The sequence below is a fragment of the Anolis sagrei genome, chromosome 6 (genome assembly GCF_037176765.1).
Source record: "Anolis sagrei isolate rAnoSag1 chromosome 6, rAnoSag1.mat, whole genome shotgun sequence".
In the NCBI taxonomy this organism is placed as follows: domain Eukaryota; kingdom Metazoa; phylum Chordata; class Lepidosauria; order Squamata; family Dactyloidae; genus Anolis; species Anolis sagrei.
The window spans coordinates 38,685,181-38,706,295 of record NC_090026.1 but is presented as its reverse complement, the minus strand read 5'-3'; the positions used below and the strand labels follow the sequence as shown (position 1 = coordinate 38,706,295).

General features: G+C 41.5%; 1 protein-coding gene across 1 annotated transcript; it reads right to left on the bottom strand.

The window, feature by feature from the left end:
• Positions 1-3,481: 3,481 nt before the first annotated feature.
• Positions 3,482-20,844, bottom strand: LOC132779447 (keratin, type I cytoskeletal 17-like). The gene is made up of 9 exons (XM_060783141.2): positions 20,569-20,844; positions 14,806-14,934; positions 12,642-12,724; positions 9,866-10,022; positions 8,017-8,178; positions 6,991-7,116; positions 5,293-5,501; positions 4,618-4,646; positions 3,482-3,778 (listed from the first exon to the last, which is right to left on the bottom strand). The coding sequence occupies exons 1-9, from the start codon at positions 20,815-20,817 to the stop codon at positions 3,681-3,683; spliced, it is 1,242 nt and encodes a 413-aa protein (XP_060639124.2). The 5' UTR covers positions 20,818-20,844; the 3' UTR covers positions 3,482-3,680.
• Between the last annotated feature and the right edge of the window lie 271 nt (positions 20,845-21,115).

Below are 21,115 nucleotides of genomic sequence, written 5' to 3'. Positions count from 1 at the left end.
TGTATTTTTAAATGTTAATTAGATTCACAATGGGAAGAAGAGTAAGGCAGGATACTTAGAGAAGAGTGTAATGGAGGGGGGATCTAGACTCCTGAGTTAATTCATTTACTTGAATTGTGTCTGTTGTGTTTTAGTACTTGTAAAATTTCTTGTCTTATTGCATCCCCAACTGGTGAAGTGTCTGTGGTACAACCTTCATCTCTTATGGCTTTACATATTCTTTTCACCTTCCCTCTAACACGCAGGCTGCAGTGTCCCCTTGTGACCAGACAAAGAAGAGCATGTGGATTTCTAACCATAACAAAATTTCCTTCCCTTCTCTTTCATTTCCCCCCCCCTTCTTCCTTCCTTCCTTCCTTCCTTCTTTCTTTCTTTCTTTCTTTCTTTCTTTCTTTCTTTCTTTCTTGATGTAGCATCAGATATTGATGAACACTGGAACAAATGGCAACAAAGTGGTCAGTCCTTCACCCCACCCACCCAATTAGGTAGTTTTGTAATTGTGTGTCAGGAGCAACTTGAGAAACTGCAAGTCACTTCTGGCATGAGAGAATTGGCCTCTGCAAGGACGTTGCTCAGGAGATGTCCAGATGTTCTGATGTTTTACCATCCTTGTGGGAGGCTCTCTCATGTCCCCGCATGGGGAGCTGGAGCTGACAGAGGGAGCTCATCTGCGCACTCCCCAGATTTAAACCTGCAACCTGTCAGTCTTCAGTCCTGCAGGTATAAGGGTTTAACCCATTGCACCACCGGGGCTTCCAGTTTTGTAATTCCTTCAAGCTGATCTGTTAGCCTCTTAGGGTGAGGAAGTTTTAATACAGTGTATTGTATTTTGTTTTATGAGCGCATACCTGCTTTCAGATTTATATATATGATTTTGAGTTAACAAAAAGAGTACAAAAATGATGCAGGAATGTTGCCCGCAATAAACTAAATAGGCTCTGATAACTGTAATATCTCTTATAGTGATGAGTTCATTAATGTAGCTGGAGAAATTACACTGCTTAGCCGGTATTGCACCACCTGACATCCGCCGGGAAGTAGCAGCCAATAGTGAAAGGACCAAGGCAGAGACATCTCCAGCTCATCCCTTGTTTGGGTATCAGCCAGCACCTCAACGACTTAAATCAAGAAATAGTTTTCTTAGATCTACAGAGACACTCGCTGGAACACCCCAGCAAGCGAGAGTCCAAAAGTGGCAGGCCCAAACCCAGCACCTCAATTCATGGGTGATAAGAGATGAGAGACTCCCCCCTGGGCACTCAGAAGACTGGGTGATTTGGAAGGCGCTGAACAGACTGCGCTCTGGCATCACGAGATGCAGAGCCAATCTTAAGAAATGGGGCTACAGGGTGGAATTCTCGGCATGCGAGTGCGGAGAAGAACAAACCACTGACCACCTGCTGCAATGCAACCTGAGCCCTGCCACATGCACAATGGAGGACCTTCTTGCGGCAACCCCAGAGGCACTCCAAGTGGCCAGATACTGGCCAAAGGACATTTAACCAAATACGAAATTTGCAAAATCTGTGTGGTTTTTTTTTTCCTTTTTTTCTTTCTTTTTCTTTTTAATCTCTGTGTTTGTTTTGCTCTGTTAGAATTGTAATACAATGGTTGCTGATGACACGATAAATAAATAAATAAATATATGTAGCTTCTGCTGCCACCTCGTGGCATAAGAGCTCATCACTAGAAGGCCACACAAGAAAAGAAATATTATTCATATGTCTGATCCTTGGATATGCCACAAGTATATGCCTGAGTGAAGACACATGGTGGCTATGATGCGAACAATATTCAAACGTGGTGGTGTCCAATGGGGAGACTGGATGTGTATGGTTTCACAGAAGAACCTCAAAGGCTTCTAGAAGGTTTTGACATTTGATGATGTGGTGGTGTTGAACCACAGCACCTCCCTCCCTAAAGGTTTATGGACATTAGACTTCAAGCAAAAGATACGATTTTCTCTGTCTTTTTTGAACATTTTCTGCTGCTCCAAAGTTAGATTTGACAGAGTTTTAGGGTACAGCTGCTGCTAAGTTCATCCTGGAGCCTCTAGCGACAATGTATATTGTGACAATTCTTAAATGTATTAAATGTATCTTGGAGGAGCTACTTTCCTGTACTCTCAGTTTGCATAATCCTTTGGGAATAGATTTCATGACCAGGGTCCCTCCAGCTATTTCCCAAGGCAGATAATATCAGAACCTTTGTATATTTATGTAAGGCAGATGATTCCCTTTGTCACCAAAATGAGCTCAGGATGTTTGTCTATTCAAATGAGACTAAGACTCTGCCACTCCTGTGGAAGAGGCAGCTCAGCAAATGTGAATTTGTTAACTTTCTGAATGGGCAGCCAAGTGCTTGATTATCTAGAATTACCTGGTGGCACAATAGGTTAAACCCTTGTGCTGACAGGACAGCTGACCGAAAGGTTGGCAGATCAAATCCAGGGAGCAGGGTGAGCTCCCCTCTATTAGTTCCAGCTTCTCATGTGGAGGCTTGAGAGAACCCTCCCACAGGATGGTAAAATATCCAGGTGTCCCCTGGGCAACGTCCTTGCAGAGAGCCAATTTTCTCACACCAAAGTGACTTGTAGTTTCTCAAGTCACTCCTGACACAAAAAAGACCTCTTTGTTTCTTAAGTCTTGCACCCTTTGTCTCACACAGAACTGGACACTTGAGTTAATCAAAGGTTCATCTGCATACCCATATCACCACGTCCTCCCATATCTGCAATGGATTGGACTATCAAACTGTCCAACCACCAGCTGACTTTCTTCCTACTACAGTAATCTCCTCATGCAGACCATGATGTTAGGGGAACCCCCGGGCAATCCTAATGCAGATCTCTCTTTTCAGCCAATCAGGAGAAGGAGCAGGAAGTCTGAACAACTGTCAGAACTGCGTAAAATGTCATGCCTTTTTATCTGAATTTCTGCTTGTACCTTTTAAAGCATATTGCTTATACGTGTATTTGACCAAATGGTAAAAAAATCTCTGTAGTTTTGTCTTCAACCTGGAGTACTTGTTCTCAATCAAGGCTTATCTGATTTAGCAGAAACTCGCCAGGCACAGACCTCCTTATCTGCAGTCCTAGCTGAAATTTCTACCCTGGGACAGGTGGGCCATCCTCACATATAGTGACAGAGGTGGGGATAAGTAGACGCCTTCACAGTGACCATCCAGGGTGTGGAGCACAGAACTGTCTCCCTTTCATGTGCTTTTCGATCTTTTTAAAGAGGTAATGGACTGAACCTCAGTACTATCTGTGAGGAAAAAGCCATGTGCTTTGCCAGTTTGACTGTCCTTTCCAAATGAAAAGCAAAAGCATGGAATGGGGGGAATATTACTAAAGGATGCATGGGTGGAGGGAAAATGTGGTGTTTGATTGCTTCGGTTCCCCTAGGTACAGGACTGTGATCTCAAAAAGAAAAACAAAACACAAGTAAATCTCCTTTCAAAGAAATGTAAATTGTTGCTTTATTTTCACATGCCTGTAGTAGTGGAATCAACCCAATGGAAAAGATTTCACTTTAGTTGCAGACTATTGTCTGTAGCAGTGGAATCAACTCACTAGAAATAAACTATGTAGAACTGAGCTCCCCTCCACCACCTTCACCAGCACCACCACCATCACCACAATTGCTCTGCCACTAATATGGATGCCATATCAACATCATTTAGAGTGGTTGCTCAACCTCTTCCACTCGAGAGGACACCACCTGGCCATCAACCAGATCTTCAATTAGAGTCTTCACCCGGCGACTTGTGGTGTGCCCTGTGGGGAAGGGGTAACATAAGGTGCTGAGTCTGAGAAGCCAGTTTGGAAGAAACAAGATGTTAAGAAGGAATTAATGAATATGGATGAATTAACTTATTGGCTATCATCAAAGCAAGGGATCCCAAAGAAGCATACAAATTGGGACCAGCTAAAAGACGACTTCAGACAATGGAAAATAGAGATTATTATTTAAAAAGAGTAAATCATAATTAAAAAAGAATAAGTGGGGAAGCAGATGATTTTCAAAAAATAGAAAAAGACTCTAAAGACTGCCAAAGACTAGATGGAAGTCTACATTTTCTATTTTTATTTTTACTTTTTTTTAACTTTTTTTTTCTTTCTTTCTTTTCTCTCTCTCCTTCCAGGCTTTCTCATCTTCTCTATATTCTTCTTACTTCTTGCTACGTTTCTAACTATAACAAATATGTTCTCCCACTTTCTATGTGAAAACTCCTCCTTTCTCTTAAGTTTTGCAAACTCTACCGATAAAAACAATTACAAAAAAAGAATTAGTCACAAGGGAAGCAACTAGAGCAGGGGTTCTTAAAAATATCTTGTGACTGATTAGAACAATAGTTCTCAACCTGTGGGTCCTCAGGTGTTTTGGCCTACAACTCCCAGAAATCCCAGCCAGTTACCAGCTGTAAGGATTTCTGCGAGTTGAAGACCAAAGCATCTGGGGATCTATAGTTTGAGAACCAATGGTTTAGAAGAATAAATATAAGGACATGTTCAAGCCAAATAAAGCTGAGCAATGGAATCCAGAGCACTGGTCAGTTTGGGATGTCCTCATAGTAATTTGTCTTTAAAGTAATTTGCCAAGCATTGTAGCTTACCTGGGGGAGATGGTGGTTCAGTATCCAACCTAAAGGAACAAATGAACACTAGTTCAAGTTGGTAAACTGAATACTTTAAATTAATTATTATTGTAAGTATACATCCAAGAGTGGGGCTTGGGAAGGACAGAACCCCCAGATATGGGCAACATGACGGCCACAGGCTAAACTTCAAACTCCCTCAAATTTCAAACAGAAAGGATATTTGTTCTTCTGAATCCTCCTACATATCAGTCTAAGATTATATCCACATAACAAATATAAAACTCCTTTTTTATGAGTGTGTGCCCCCAATCTTTTCACTGAATGTATGCATAATGCTTTAATGCATGGAGCAACTGGGTTTCATTCACCAAGTAGACAGTTCCAAATGATTGAAGCATGGGATCTGAGCTCCCTTTCACAGAGATGATAATAAGTCTCTTATGCCCTTAGACATCTGCTTCTCAATGGTCTACATTCCATGAAGAAGCATTTCAAGCGGATCATGATCCAAATCCAACCTCAACCATACTCACCTGGATGGCCTTAGCCAAACCTCTGTTTCTCCAACCTCAATCCACCTCCCTTTTCCAAAATAATCCATACATGCTTCTGGCGTTTGAGGAAAAAGAGGATTGATTACCACGCAGGCAAGCCATACAGATCATGCCTAGCTTTCTTAGCAGCTCTTACCCTTCCAGAAGGCGCCGGTAAGTGGCAATCTCCTGCTCCAGTTTGTTTTTGATATCCATCAGCCGCTTGTAATCCTCAGCTTGGCGCTGGGCCTCAGATCTCAGCTCAAACAGCTCTGACTCCTTGGCAGAGATCAGTTCACGCAGCCGTGACAGCTCCATCCCATAGCGGGATTCAGTCTCCACCAGGGTACCCTCCAGGGCTATTTTCTGGAAACAGATATTTTGTGAAAGTCTCATATAGATCATAACTTTTTCCCCAAAGCAAAAAGCAGATAAAGAACCATTATAAGTTTAGGACAGCCTCACAAGACTTGGAGGAAATGTAAAAATCTGTGTTCTCACAATGTGGAGGCCGATGAGGAATTGTGATCATTTTAACCTTCCTATGACCAATAATAATACCCTATGACATTGGATTATCACTGATCTCTATGCAAGGAACATGACATTTGGAACATAATTTTTAGAAAGGACCTCATTGTTCTATCTACCACATCAACTCCCATTAGGTTGTTAACAGTGCCACTTGTAACATGTGGTGTCATTTATTTTGAACACATTATATTGCCACTATACTAGTTTGTATGAAAAGCCACATGAGACATACACACCTTATTATTATTATTTTTTTAAAAAAACCCTACAAGCACTTCAGAAAACTGTATAAAAGTGCTGGCATGGCATCTAGAATATTAGACTATATCTGGAATTTACAACAGCAGAATTTCTGGGTGGTTTTCTATGACACTCTTAACTTTTGGAAGAAGCTGGATAAATATTATGTAGCCTAAAGTCTGGTTTCACAAAATTGGTTGCAGTAGTAGCAGTAGTTTGCCTTCTGCAACAAGCAAGATGGAATCCCTAGTCATATTAGAAAGAAAGGGAAAGGTTCCTTAGCTCATAAATTGGTGTCACTACCAACCAAATAAATGTAGTTCAAGTAATATGTTATAAAGTAACTTGTTACTTCCATGTTTTGTGGGATCAACCTCCCCACCAGAACCCAAGATGTTGAACGACTGGAAAATATGACTTAAAAAAAAAATCCCATAAATGTCACCAAATTGCACTCCATGCAGTTGGTTAGAAAACATGCTAAAGATCAAACCTGTGAAATTCCAAATGTAAATAATTTTGTTTTGTTTTGTAACATTGTTTTTAGGCTGCCTTCCTTTGGCTAATATAGCCCTTTTTTCAAAAACAGTGGACCAAATAGAAAGCCTGGCATTTATTTGATGTGTATGGAACTGGGGCACTGTCAAAAAGTAGAAAGAGTTGAAAAGTGGAACCCAGATATGTTTTAGCATGCAAATGTAAGACTGAACATTAGATTGTGCTTAGTTGGCCAAGAGAGAGTTAAGCAGTATGCTAGGGAAAGCAGTGGGTGGTTGAAGCAGTGGACCAGGAGTCGAAAATACAGTAAATGGCTAGATCCATTGAAACAGCAAAAGTATGGAAAACAACTTGCTAAAAATCTGGGGATGTCTGAAAAAGTGAGAGGGGATGTCTGGAAATAAGGTAAAATAGCCAGTAACAATCTCCCTCTAGTTTTGGGGATGCTATCCACTATATTAGAACCCCCCCCCCCCAAAAAAAAACCTTTCCCATGGAAAGTACAGTCCACAAGGGCCCCAAATTTCTACAATTTCCCACATTTTTAGCATATCAACACACTAGAAAAATCCCTATTACTGACCGTGCTCCGGAGAGACTGTAGCTCAATCTCCAAGGCCTGAGCCAACCGTCTCAGCTCTGTGATCTTCAGCTGTGCAGCTTGGAGGGCTTCACTGCTGTCAGCAACCCGCTGGTTGATCGCATCACACTATAGGAAAGAAGAAGCCATCATTTATGGGTTTCCCATATCAACATCTTATTGGGATGTGTGTTGAAGTTTTATTGTAGCAAATCAAAACCCCAAAGTTCTGCAATCAAATACACAATGCAAACTGCCTTGAGTCGCCGATTGGCTGACAAAGGCAGTATACAAATAAATACAAATACAAGTAAATAAATAAATATATTAGTTTGTTTTCTTGTCTTCCCACTGATGGTCACAAGGAGAAGCACGAAACAATACAGAAAAACTCAAAACACCTCCCTCTCTTCCCACTTGTGCTTCCATCATTTGTCTACACAAAGCCATTATCGCTGCCTAAAAGTTCATAAGCTCCATCTTCATAATCACAAGGACTAAATACTTAAGATTTTGAAATGAAATTGGAGTTATTTGAGCCCCCAACAGTTGCAAGTAATGGTAGAAACCACCCTTCCCTGAAGCTGCAAATCAAACAGATTTCAGACATCACAAAGTAGTAGTACCATCTATTTTATTTAGAAGATTTAAACCCCACAGTAACCAATGAATATAATGTGCTGCAATCTATATTTGAGAGGAAGAAAGTGGTTAAATTATCTCTGAATATTCCTTGCCTGAGAAAACCCTATGAAACTCATGTGGTTGCCATGCTGAGAAGGTACTTGAAGATATATACACACACAGTGCATATTGTCCTCAAGAGCCTTTGCCTTCTTACCATAGGGTCATCTCATCCCCTCATTTCTATGCAGTGATAGCTTCCAATGTGAACTTCAAAGGAGCTATCCAGGGTGCTGAACAATATGCCCCAAACAGATTGGGCACAATGGATAATTCCTTTGCAGTTTAGTCTCTTTGTCTGTGTGACCCTCTTGAAATGAGCCCTTTTAACTTTTCTTTCCAAACCTGGGCTTTGTGCAGTGCCTCAGCTTCCTGGCGGTTCTTCTCCATAACCTCCTCATACTGGTCACGGATCTCAGCCAGAACCTTCTGCAGATCAACACCAGGCATGGAATCCACTTCCACATTGACAGTACCCCCAAGTCGTCCCTGGAGAGAAGCCACTTCCTGTGTGAATTGAAAATGCAGTTTACTATTACATAATTAACGAATAATCAACCACACATTACAAGGGACAATATTTGGATGGATTCAATCGCCAGTCATTAACACCATGCCCAAGTCATATATTCTTTTAAATGGATCAGAACTGTTACCAATGAGACCCACAACCAAATCCTGCAGACAGGAGTTGGTTGTACAGTGTCACAGGTGGTCTGCCAGATCTTTTCCCAGCACATTCCACTCTGTTCTTTATCCCATCCAACACACATCCAGCAAGAGTCTAATCCCATTTCATGCCTGTGAAACACACACTGTCCTCCCTGGACAGTTTTGGGGATCCTCACCTCTTCCTCATACACATGTTTTTGTATTTCTGTAGTTCTCAGAGATCTACCAAGTCTGCTAAAACTTCTACTTAACGGAGAATTAAAATAAGTTTAGCAACCCATGAGCTACATCCACAGCAAGTCACAGACTTTCCTAGACAGCAAGTATTTGCAGGGAGTGAGTTCCCTCTCAAAGCAGAAAGTTCAGTTGTAGTTTTGAGGGGAAACAATAGCAACAATGGCTTCAAAATACAAGAAAGGAGATTCCATCTGAACATTAGGAAGAACTTCCTGACTGTGAGAGCTGCTCAGCAGTGGAACTCTCTGCCCCGGAGTGAGGTGGAGGCTCCTTCTTTGGAGGCTTTTAAACACAGGCTGGATGGCTATCTGTCAGGGGTGCTTTGAATGCAATTTTCCTACTTCTTGGCAGGGGGTTGGACTGGATGGCCCATGAGGTCTATTCCAACTCTATGATTCTATGATTCTCAATTTTTAAGGTGAGAAATTCACCAACAGTCTTCTGGAGGGATGGATCCTAAGGGGACATAGATAGTGGAGCTATCTATGTCCCCTGGAGCAAGGAGTTTTATTCTGTGGCGAATTTCTGACCTCAAAAACTGAGCTTTTTTGATAATTTGAACCCAACCGCCTGACGAAGGCTTTTGTGAGTCGAAACCGGTTGCAGGTTGGAATCAATTCATGTGACTACTGGAGTCTACTAATATGTAATAAAGAACAGGACATTTTCTCAAACGAAGACTTTGTTTTATACTTCAAGAGAAGAACCAGTTGTTTCTACTTAATGTGAATGTGGCAGGGTTTTTTTATATGTGTATTTGTAATATATACATTGAGTTAATTTAGTTATTTTCATATTACCACAATCAGTGGATTTTGGTCTCCACAGATTTTGGAGAGCCACATTCCCACTACAAACCCCAAGAACTCCAATGCTGTGGGATGTGGATGTATATTTGCCATAGTTTGTGCCTCCACCTTGAGCAATTTTTAGACTAGTAGATACCATTTTCAAAATAGGTTATGACCAGATATTCCCAGTTTTTTTAAAAAAATAGCTTTTCTGGGACTGAAACAGCCCATGGGCACCTGGAGGCAATTTTTTTTAAAATTTTGGAGAAGCTTCAACCACCTCCCACATAGCCGCACTTTGCCCATCTTTGCTTTGAAGTATCCAAATACTTTCTTGTCAATCTTAAAGAAGTAAAGAAAATGACCACCACGTCTTCCAGCAGTTATTTATTACCAAAGCGATCATGGTCGTCAAGTGTTACAAATAAAAATACATCCAGCAAGTATCTCCTTTGGTGTTAAGGCCTCTCTTTCCTGCAGGTCAACACACTTACCTCCTCATGGTTTCTCTTAAGGTAGGCCAGTTCCTCTTGTAGATTGTCCACCTGGACCTGCAAGCTAGCCCGGCTTGCATTTACATCATCCAAAACTTTTCGTAGTCCATTGATGTCCCCCTCCAGGGACAAACGCATGGCTACCTCAGATTCCAATCTGGAGAGGTAAAATGGTCTTTATAGAGAGCCAGCATGGTGTGGTAGCTAGGGTGTTAAACTAAGACTCCAAGTGATCAGGATATAAAAATACAAATATTTGTGTTTATCTCTTGCTGTTTCTGATATTACCATAGAAAATATAATAACTAATCCTTTGGAAAGATACTTTGAGTCCCCTTGGGGAGATACGCTACAAATAAAATTGTTGTTGTTGCTATTATTATTATTAATATTAATATTATTATTAATATTAATATTAATATTATTACAAGGTGAGAGCCATTGTGGTATACAGGTTTAAGCACTGGACTATAATTCTGGAGACCAGGTTTCGAATCCCACCAGCCATGGAACCCCATTAGATTACCTTGGGTAAAGCACAATCTCCCAGTGTCAAAGGAAGGCTATGGCAAACCTCCTCTGGGGTTGCCATGAGTCAGAGTCAACTGGAAGGAACATAACAATAAACAAAATTTAAATTTCCAGCTTTTTTTTCTTTCTTTCTTTCCTTTTTTTTTTTATTTTGTCGTGTCAGGAGCGACTTGAGAAACCCCAAGTCGCTTCTGGTGTGAGAGAATTGGCCGTCTGCAAGGACGTTGCCTAGGGGACGCCCAGATGATTTCATGTTTTTATCATCCTTCTGGGAGGCTTCTCTCATGTCCCCGCATGAGGAGCTGGAGTTGATAGAGGGAGCTCATCCGCCTATCCCCAGATTCGAACCTGCGACCTGTCGGTCTTCAGTCCTGCCGGCACAGGGGTTTAACCCACTGCGCCACCGGGGGCTCCTATATTTCCAGCTATAGCAGCCCAAGAGCATATAAGTGGGAAATGCACTGGATGGTAATGCAAGCTTGGTTAATGTCAGCAGCAACAGAGAAATGATTGATTTGAAAATTAAATGCATGCTCCAAATCTCAGAGCAGTCCATTACTATTTCTAGAACAGGCTTTCCTCCTTATAAAATTGATCACTTGGTTGTAGTTCAGTCAATATTAAATTCAAGGATAATTAACAGGGGCAGGGAGGAAGATAAATCATGCAATCTAAGTCTGCTCACAGTCTCTGTATGTTTCTCTTGTAGATTGGTTGTATAGGCTGTTCTACCAAAAAGGACTCAATATAGGTACATGCTCAAGAAACAAAATAACTGGTATGGATGGAGTCCCCTGTGGTGCAATGGGTTAAACCCTTGTGCCAACAGGACTGATGACTGACAGGTCGGTGGTTTAAATCTGCAAAGAGCAATTTGAGCTCCCTCTGTCAGCCCCAGCTCCCCATGCAGGGACATGAGAGAAGCCTCCCACAAGGATGGTAAAACATCAAACATCCAGGCGTTCCCTGGGCAACATCCTTGCAGATGGCCAATTCTGTCACACCAAAAGCAACTTGCAGTTTCTCAAGTCGCTCCTGACATACACACACACACAAAAACTGATATGGATTCCTTGTTCCATTTTTTCTCCCCGAATTTTATGTTATCTTTTTTGTAGCTTGGCCTCATTTCTGCCTTATGGCAACCATGAGGTTCTTCTGGCAAGATTTTTTCAGAGAGGGTTTGCTTTTGCCTACAAAAAGTATGGTTTGCCCAATGTATGGTTTCCACAGTGAGCACGGATCTGGACTCTGGTCTCCAAAATTATAATCCAGCACTCAAACCACTGCACCATGTTGGCTCTCTCCATGTCATAATTATGACACTTCCCATCAAGTTTTTGAATGTCAGGATACTGATAAGTACAGAAACAGATACAAAGACGTGCAGACAAACATTTTCAAAACAGTAAACAAATGAGTTTTGTTTTTAAATATCTTTGCATTTCTATTTATATAGCCAATAATGATTAAAAAGAAATAAAAATAGAATGGAAGTTATATGCAGAACTATATAAAAGAGACTGAAGAATAAAAGATTCCTTCAAGATTCACTCATTTGAAGAAGAATCCAAAATTTTAGAAAGAGAACTGCATGAAGCAGTCAGTTCATTCCAGAGAAATAAATCATCAGAAACAGATAGCAGACTAATAAAGTTGTCTCAAGACCTAGGCAGGGCTGACAATAGCAGGGTCACTTGGCGGTCTCTCATTCTCAAGGTTATCATAAATGAAAATTGACTTTTGCAGTTGCACAATGGGTTAAAACCTTGTGTTGCTGAACTGCTAGACGTGAAGCATAGCAGTTTGAATCTGTGAGACAGGGTGAGCTTCCGTTTGTCAGCCCTAGTTCCTGCCCACCTAGCAACATGCAAATGTGAGTAGATAAATAGGTACTGCTTCAGCATAAAAAGGCCAAGAGACACTTCAAGCAATCTTGCTGGCCACACAACCAGGAGGTGACAATGCAGGCTCCTCAACTTGAAAATAGAGAAAAGCACCTCCCAGAACTAAAGAGAACTGCCTCCAGAAACCGGAAATGAAAGGAGAAGCCTTGCCTTTGTTTGTGTTTATGTGTCTCATGTGATTGTAAAGACATTGAATGTTTGCCTATGTATGTAAATGTTCTAAGTCCCCTAGGAGAAGGGCAGAATATAAATAAAATGTATTATTAATTAACAACAAAAATTAATAATATTGAATGCATAAAATATGGAGCAGGGTAGTGGTGATGAAGAAGTCTTACTTCACTTTGAAATCATCAGCAGCAAGTTTGGCATTATCAATTCTTAAGAGCAGCCCAGCATTATTCAAGGTCTCCTGTTCAATCTGGAGAAAGACAAAAGAGGTTAGTGAGGTTCCATGATGAAACTGTAGAGAACAACTAACCCAGCAAGGGAAGACCAAACAACTAGCCACTTGTAGCCAATGGCAGTCATTCAACTTGATAATCCCCATAATCCAACCCCCAAGGAAAATTGTGTGGTAGTTACTTTGAAAGTAGTTGTTGTTATACTCCAGAAACTTTATTTTGTGGCAACCACAAACAATGTTGAATTGGTTGAGACTTTTTGAGATATTCATTAAAAAAAACAATACCAAAATGTGATGCAGAAAATGAAGTTTTTACCATTTAATAAACTTTTTCCATGCTTTTATGACATGTATAGCCCAGGAACAAAAATTGGGTTGCATAGTGTAATCTGCGAACACCACATAGTGTATTCTTCAAAACTTTCTATGGTATTATTCTATTATCCAAATGGAGGCCAGCAGGGGGCACTAGAGAGAGAAAGATAGTCCATTTATGGGGAGGAGAGTTAAAGGAGGATAACAATTTCCCCTGTTTTTGCTGGTTATTTCCCCTCCCCACTTCCCATATCATAAACAAGCGTTGTTTACATGACGGGGACATGGGTTGGGGAAATAACAGGGGGAAATGGTTTTACTCCTTCAAATCCCCTCCTCTCTGTAAAATGGACTACAGTGGTCCTTCACGGTCTGCTTATCTCAGACTCACTGTTTCACTGCGTTTTTTTAAACTTGCTACCGCTTGGGCCCCATGCGGCATCGCAGCAAGAGGCCCAGGTAGCAAGGAAGAGGAGGATGAGGAAGGTAAGGAGAGCAAGGGGAAAAGAAGAGCCACCCCCTTGCCCTCCTTACCTTCCTCTTCCTCCTCCTTGTCACTGCATGGGGCCTCTTGCTACCACTTGGGCCCCGTGACTGAGGAGGTATTGTGGGGCCCAAGCAGTGGCAAGAGGCCCCATGCAGCAATGAGGAGGAAGAGGAAGGTATGGAGAGCAAGGAGGGAAGGTGTCATGTATCATGTTCTGCAGTTGTTGGTGGTTGGTGGTGGTAGGCCTAGCAGTTGGTGATGGAAGGGTTAATGTCTTAGTTCTAAAGGGTTGAGTAATCTGTAAGTAAGAGTTCATGGGTGAAAGCAATTAAGGGTGGAGGTATGCAAGAGACAGGCTGCAGCTGGGTGTTTCTGGATATAATGAGCTAGCCTTGGGACTGATCTTCGGGAATAAAGTATTTGTCTTATCTTGGTGGTAGATGCTGCTGGTTTCCCCCCAGGTTTGTGGATTTTTGGTGTCCTGACCTATCTCCTGAACCTTTGGAACCCTGGAACCTTGAATCTTTGGACTGGCTTTTGACTATGGTATAGAATCTTGAGCCCTGGACTTCGCTCATTGAACTCTCGGCGTTTGACCATTGGACTGGACCTTTTGACTACGGTGTTATTTTGAACCTGCAACAGCGTTTGCTGTCAGTTTTGTTTTATATTCTGTGGCTGAGTGCTATCTTTATATTTTGTTTTGGACTATTTAAACAGCCAGAAATAAGTGTTGTTTTAATTAAAGTGTTTAACACAAACTGGGAGTTTGGTTCATCTCTACCTTAATAAGGCAGAGCCTTGGCATAGTGACAGAAGGTGAGGGGGCGTCCCTACGTCGCGGAATTTCACTTATCACGGGTGGTCCACAAACATAACACCCACAATAAGTGAGGGACCACTGTATCCTTCTCTTTCTCTCTCTAGCACCCCTTAGTGGCCTCCTCCCAGGTAATGGAACAGTACTCTTTCTATTTTAAAAGCCTGCCTGGAAACAAGCCAGCACCCAATGGAGTTGTATCAACAACATGAGGAAGAACTTCCTGACTGTGAGAGCCATTCAGCAGTGGAACTCTCTGCCCCGGAGTGTGGTGGATACTCCTTCTTTGGAAGCTTTTAAACAGAGGCTGGATGGCCATCTGTCAGGGATGATTTGAATGCAATATTCCTGCTTCTTGGCAGGGGGTTGGACTGGATGGCCTATGAGGTCACTTCCAACTCTTTGATTCTATGATTCTATTATTCTAAGGGGTTGTGTGCACCCTGTAGCTAACCACCGTCACCATTTTCATACCTTAGCCTTCAGCTCGGAAAGGGTGTTGAAATAACCACTCAGATCCGGGCCACTAGCTGATGCCCGCTTCGCATAGTATTCCCGGATGTTCTGCTCCAGTTGTGCATTAGATTCCTCCAAAGAGTGTACCTGGTAAAAATGTCAAGGGAAAAGCAAAATGATGTGATGGTGAATCGTCCAAGTGGAAGTGATTAACTTTTATGTTTAGCCACGAGAGGGAGCCCCTAGTAGCTCAGATAGAAAGACAATTCATATTAACTAGCTGGAATAGTTTCAGAGATGACAAAAGGTCTGAAAGCCGAGGTCTAGGAGGAGTGGCTTAGGGATCTGGGTACGTTTTAGCCTGGAGAAGAGAGGGTTAAAACAAGACATGATAGCTATTTGAAAGAATGACATATTGAAAGTGGAGCCAGTTTGTTTTCTGCTGCTCCTCAGACTAGACATGTAGCAATAAATACAAACTATAGAAAATCTTCTAAAAATTAGGAAGAGCTTCATGATGGTACAAGATATTTGACAGAGGAATATGCAGCCTGAGACTGTGGAGTCTCCTTCTCTGGAGTTTTTAAACAGAGGCTGGATGGCCATCTGTTGGGAGTGCTTCGATGGTGTATTCCTCCAGGACAATGAATTGGACTGGATTGTCTCTTACACTCTATTATTCTATGAGCACACAAACAAAGATATAGTCATTAATTCAAGCAGGCTGGATCTGAGTTTAGTAGAACTTATGGCTTAGGAAAGCATAAGCACGATTTCTGATTTTGTAAACCACCTATATGGAGCCCCCGGTGGCGCAGTGGGTTAAAGCACTGAGCTGCTGAGCTCGTTGATCGAAAGGTCACAGGTTCGATTCCAGGGAGCGGCGTGAGCTTCCGCTGTCAGCCCTAGCTTCTGCCAACCTAGCAGTTCGAAAACATACAAATGTGAGTAGATCGGCGGGAAGGTAACGGCGCTCCATGCAGTCATGCCAGCCACATGACCTTGGAGGTGTCTACAGACAGTGCTGGCTCTTCGGCTTAGAAATGGAGATGAGCACCACACCCCAGAGTCAGACATGACTGGACTTAATGTCAGGGGACTACCTAAACCACCTATAGCCTGTCAATCTACACACATTTAGTGCAACCTTCTCCAAACAGGTGTCTTTTTTAAAAAAAACTTTAAAACTAATAAATAAAATGAAATAATTACAAAAAAATATATAAACTACACTAAAACTAGACAAGATGTCTAAATCCAGTTTTGCCAAGTTCAAATGAAATTGAAGGTTTACTTAAGCCAGTTCCTAAATTTAGATTTCATGGGGGATGTTTAGCTTTTATAGGTTGTTGTTAACTGCAACCAAAAATAAAACATACAAGAAGGCTGCTTGTTGGAGGATTCCCGTGCTAAAGGGGGTTATGTGGCAATCACCATGACTACTTGTCCCACCTATGAATTAGGAGTTTTGAGTTTTATCTCTCTGGGGCTTGAATGTTTAAACATTGGAATCTAGTGTTTGGAATTCAGAAGTAAAAGAAGAGTATCTCTGAGCCTGTGTAGAGTGTCTCTAGACAACTGAGCTTCAAAGGAAGCTTTGCCAGAAGAGAGGGTGTTGCCTTGAGGCATGCAGAAGCCATTGCGGTTTTTTTTTTTTATTAGTTATTAAACTAATAATCCCTCTATCAGCTCCAGCTCCTCATGCAGGGACATGAGAGAAGTCTCCCACAAGGATGATAAAAACATAAAATCATCTGGGCGTCCCCTGGGCAACGTCCTTGCAGACGGCCAATTCTCTCACACTAGAAGCGACTTGCAGTTTCTCTAGTCGCTCCTAAGACGACAAAAAAAGTTATTAAACTTCAGCAACATCATGAAGCAAATCATGCAGAGCTGTAACAAATGTATACTTTTAATTAATGTGCCTGCTTAGTTTTTATTGGTAAGTATTATAAAGTACAGGTATAGATTTCCCCTGAGATTAAATCTAGTTGCATCCAACTCTGGTGGGGTTGTGCTCATCTCCATTTCTAAGCCGAAGAGCCGGCATTGTCCATAGACTCCTCCTAGATCATGTGGCCAGCATGACTGCATAGAGTGCCGTTACCTTCCCACGGAGTGGTACCTATTGATCTACTCACATTTGAAATGCTAGGTTGGCAGAAGCTGGGGCTAACAGCGGGAGCTCACCTCGCTCCCCAAATTCGAACCACCAACCTTTTGGTCAGCAAGTTCTGCAGCTCGGTGGTTTAACTTGCTGCACCATTGGGGGCTCAAATCATTATATAGTATGATAGAATTTTGAGTTTTTAATTATTGTTGGGCTGTGTTGTTAAACCTTAAACATAGATAAATTGGAGGAGGGGAGAGGGACATATATATAGAAACATATAATGCATGTACCCAAGATTCCACTTAACGCATGTACCCAACAGATCCATAGTGTGGCTCTCTGAGTGCAATTGAATAACAAATCCCATCAGCCCCAGTCAGCACAGCCAGTTGTAGGGTATAATAGGAGTTATTGTTAACATCTGGAGAGCTGGACATTCCCTTGAGCTCCTCAAATATGGAGAGAAGAGTTCAAGCCTCCTCTGCTCATACGCCTAAGCACAAAAAAGCATGATACACAGATAACATATTGTGTAATTTAACCCTAAACTACACAGTACACCCTCTGTTTTGAATAACCAACAATCCCAGAAAAGAATAGGAATCCCCAATTGTTCAGGTCTCACAGCTCCAGCCAAGTTCAACATTATCTGTTCTCACCCATTTGGCTATCATTAAAAGGCCAACTTGTCAAATAAACTCTTTTTAAATTACCAAAGCAAGAACACAAAAAGGTACGCAAACCTTTTCACTCTGCGTATCTCTTCATATTCAATGAGAGAATGTGATCATCCATTGTACATATAAATACTTTTGATCAAAGGTATCTTGTCCCATCCACATTACCACTCATATCCGTTCACAGGGTAACCTGTTACTATGTATTGTCGAAGGCTTTCGTGGCCGGGATCACTGGGTTGTTGTAGGTTTTTCCGAGCTATATGGCCATGTTCTGGAGGCAATTTTTCTCCTGACATTTCGCCTGCATCTATGGCAAGCATCCTCAGATGTAGTGAGGTCAGACCTACAACAACCCAGTAACCTGTTACTGTTTGTTGTTATTGTTATTATTATTACTATTATTAAGATGTACCCCACTTTTCTCTCCAGATTAAGACCCAAACAAGTATCCTTTAGCCAGCTTGATTTTTGCGAAATCTTCCTCATATTCAAAGTCATCTTCCATGAAGAAATCCAGGCCCCACAGAAGACTCATTCATCAATATGCTTCCTAAAGTTTTTCAGCAAAGTTCCCAACATCACAAATCATAAATCATCAAAAATACCATTATACATAGCAAACGGGGCTGATCTGAAGTTTCCCCAAACCATCTCACAAAGCAGGATCAAATAAAGGTTGTCTTTGACACAGCTTGGAAAAGAACGTACTTTTTTGAACTACAAGTCTCAGAGCCACATTATGGCTTCTACAATTCTCCAGCATACATGATCACTGACCATGCTGGCTAGTAAATTCGAGAAGTTGTCCAAAACAGTATCTTTATCCAGTCTCTACTTAAATTGCTCGACCCTACCCCAGAAAGTCTCTGCCTAATGTAGCAAACGGCAAATCAAAAATCCTACAGACTATTTGCAAAACTTTCATCTGAATAGCACCTAATATTTAGACTGTCTCATTCATAGAGTCACCACACTCAAAGTTGACTAGATGGTAAATAACAACAAACTATATATATTAAACTATGTTGCTGCAGTCTGGAGCTTCTTAGGCCCCTTCTACACTGCCAGATAATCCAGGTTATCAAAGCAGAAAATACACATTATCTGATTTGAACTGGATTATTTATTTATTTACCATATTTCTATGCCGCCCTTCTCACCCCGAAGGGCACCCAGAGTGGCTTACAAGATAGATAGATAGATAGATAGATAGATAGATAGATAGATATACATGTATATATACACACACACACACACAATATATATTATATTATTAGCATAGTACAATATCAGTATTATATATTACTATATTGTACTATACCATTCTATTGTAATATTATTAGTAATATTACATGTAATATAAAATATATAATTATAATATCATGTTATTATTAGTATTACATCACATTACCTTAGTCTACACTCCAATATAATCCAGTTCAAAGGAGATAATGTGGATTTTATACAGCTATGTAGAAAGGGTCTTAGTCAACATGATAAAACCTTGTATGCTCTTACAGTAGCCAAAAGATTCATGTGCCAAACTATGGAAACATTTATCATTGATCATTCAATAATCCGAAGATCTTGCTTCATAAATGTCCAGTTCTGCAGGTGCCAGCTCTACATTTCTTCACCAGTGAGCAAAGGTAAACCAGTTCAATATACTTAGAATATCTTCTACCATGGAGATGGGGAATATGTGATCTTTCAGAGGTTGTTCAACTACAATTCCTAACAGCCCTAGCCAGTACAGAGAATGTTCGTGACTTATGGGAGTCGCTGTCCAAAAAATACAAAGGGTCATACATTTCCTAGCTCTGTTCTTCCAGGAAAGATGACAATGCTTCCAACCCAGGAGGGGAAATATCATCCATTAAAATCAATCACTAGTGCCATTTTGCTTAGTTGCATCACACAACCTCTGAGAGTGCATGCACACTGTAGAATTAATGCAGTTTGACACCACTTTAACTGCCATGGCTGAATACTATGGAATCATGGAAGTTGTAGTTTCACAAAGTCTTTGGCCTTCTCTGCCAAAGAGTGCTAGTGCCTCATAAAACCACAACTCCCATGCTATGGCAGTTAAAGTGGTGTCAAACTACATTACTTCTACAGTCTAAATGCACCCTGAGAGCTGTAAACAGGTAGGTTTTAACAATGGCCACTTCTTTCGCACTAGGATCTTTCCTATATCTCAGTGTTTCTCAACCTGGAGGGGTCGCGAGGGGGTGTCAGAGGGGTCTCCAAAGACCATCAAAAACACAGTATATTCTGTTGGTCATGGGGTTTCTGTGTGGGAAGTTTTGCCCAATTATGTCCTTGGTGGGGTTGAGAATGCTTTTTGATAGTAGGTGAACTATACATCCCAGTAACTACAATTCACAAGTGTCAATGTTTATCTTCCCCAAGCTCCACCAGTGTTCACATTTGGGCATATTAAGTATCTGTGCCAAGTTTGGTCCAGATCCATCATTGTCTGCATCCACAGTGCCCTCTGGATAGAGGTGAACTACAACTCCCAAACTCAAGGTCAATGTCCACCAAACCCTTCTAGTGTTTTCTGTTGGTCATGGGAGTTCTATGTGCCAAGTTTGGTTCAATGCCATCGTTGGTGAAGTTCAGAATGCTCTTGGATTGTAGGTGAACTATAAATCCTAGCAACTACAACTCCCAAATGACAAAATCAATCCTCACCCGACCCTCCAACCCCACCGGCATTCAAACTTGGGTGTCTTGAGCATTTCTACCAAATTTGGTCCAGTAAATGAAAATACATCAGGTATTTACATTACAATTGATATCCGTAGTAAAATGACAGCTATGAAGTAGCAATGAAAATGATTTTATGGTTGGGGGTCACCAAAACATGAGGAACTCTATTAAGGGGTTGTGGCAATAGGAAGATTGAGAACTACTGCTGTATCTTGATATCCCTGCCCTGTAGCTAATTATTTTACTGGGAGACAATCTTTGGTTACTCACCCTTCCTAGGTATGCAGCAAGGCGATCGTTCAAATTCTGCATGGTGCCTTTTTGGTTGACGTCAAGGATGTCTGTCTCTGGCCCATATCTCCGTGCCATGGCATCTTTGACTGAGGGTGGAAGGTTAGTCATGACCCCATAGATATTTGAGACTGTTTGAGGCCTGGCTATGCTCAGTGCACTCCCCGATCTGGGTCCGCGCACACTGCCAGAGAAAGTCAGGCTGCGGCTCGAAAATGTAGTGGACATGGTCCTGGTGATGGAAGATAAAGCAAAGCAAAGGTCTGAGCCGTGGAAACTTGAAAGAGCATCCCCTTTATATAGGCAAGCTAGAGGGGCAGGACTAAACCACAGCCTTTCTCCTACTGGATCAGCTGGTCATTCTTCATGGGGGGGGGGGGGTGAGCAAGAATGGCATCTATTTTAGAAACCAAGCTGGAGGGTCATTCTTTGTTTCTCTCCTTCCTGAAGCAAATTCTCAAGGCCATTGCAAAATCCACACCTTAGCTCTGGATAACTCTGTCAATGTCAGATGGAAGTCACGATG

What these genes read in the sequence shown, in the direction of transcription:
- LOC132779447 (XM_060783141.2), bottom strand. Translation starts at nt 20,817, where the DNA reads ATGTCCACTACATTTTCGAGCCGCAGCCTGACTTTCTCTGGCAGTGTG. An exon ending in TTTCCGAGCTGAAGGCTAAG is followed by an intron (nt 12,725 to 14,805) that starts GTATGAAAATGG and finishes GTCTTTCTCCAG; the next exon opens with ATTGAACAGGAGACCTTGAA. An exon ending in TACCGGCGCCTTCTGGAAGG is followed by an intron (nt 4,647 to 5,292) that starts GTAAGAGCTGCT and finishes TTGTTCCTTTAG; the next exon opens with GTTGGATACTGAACCACCAT.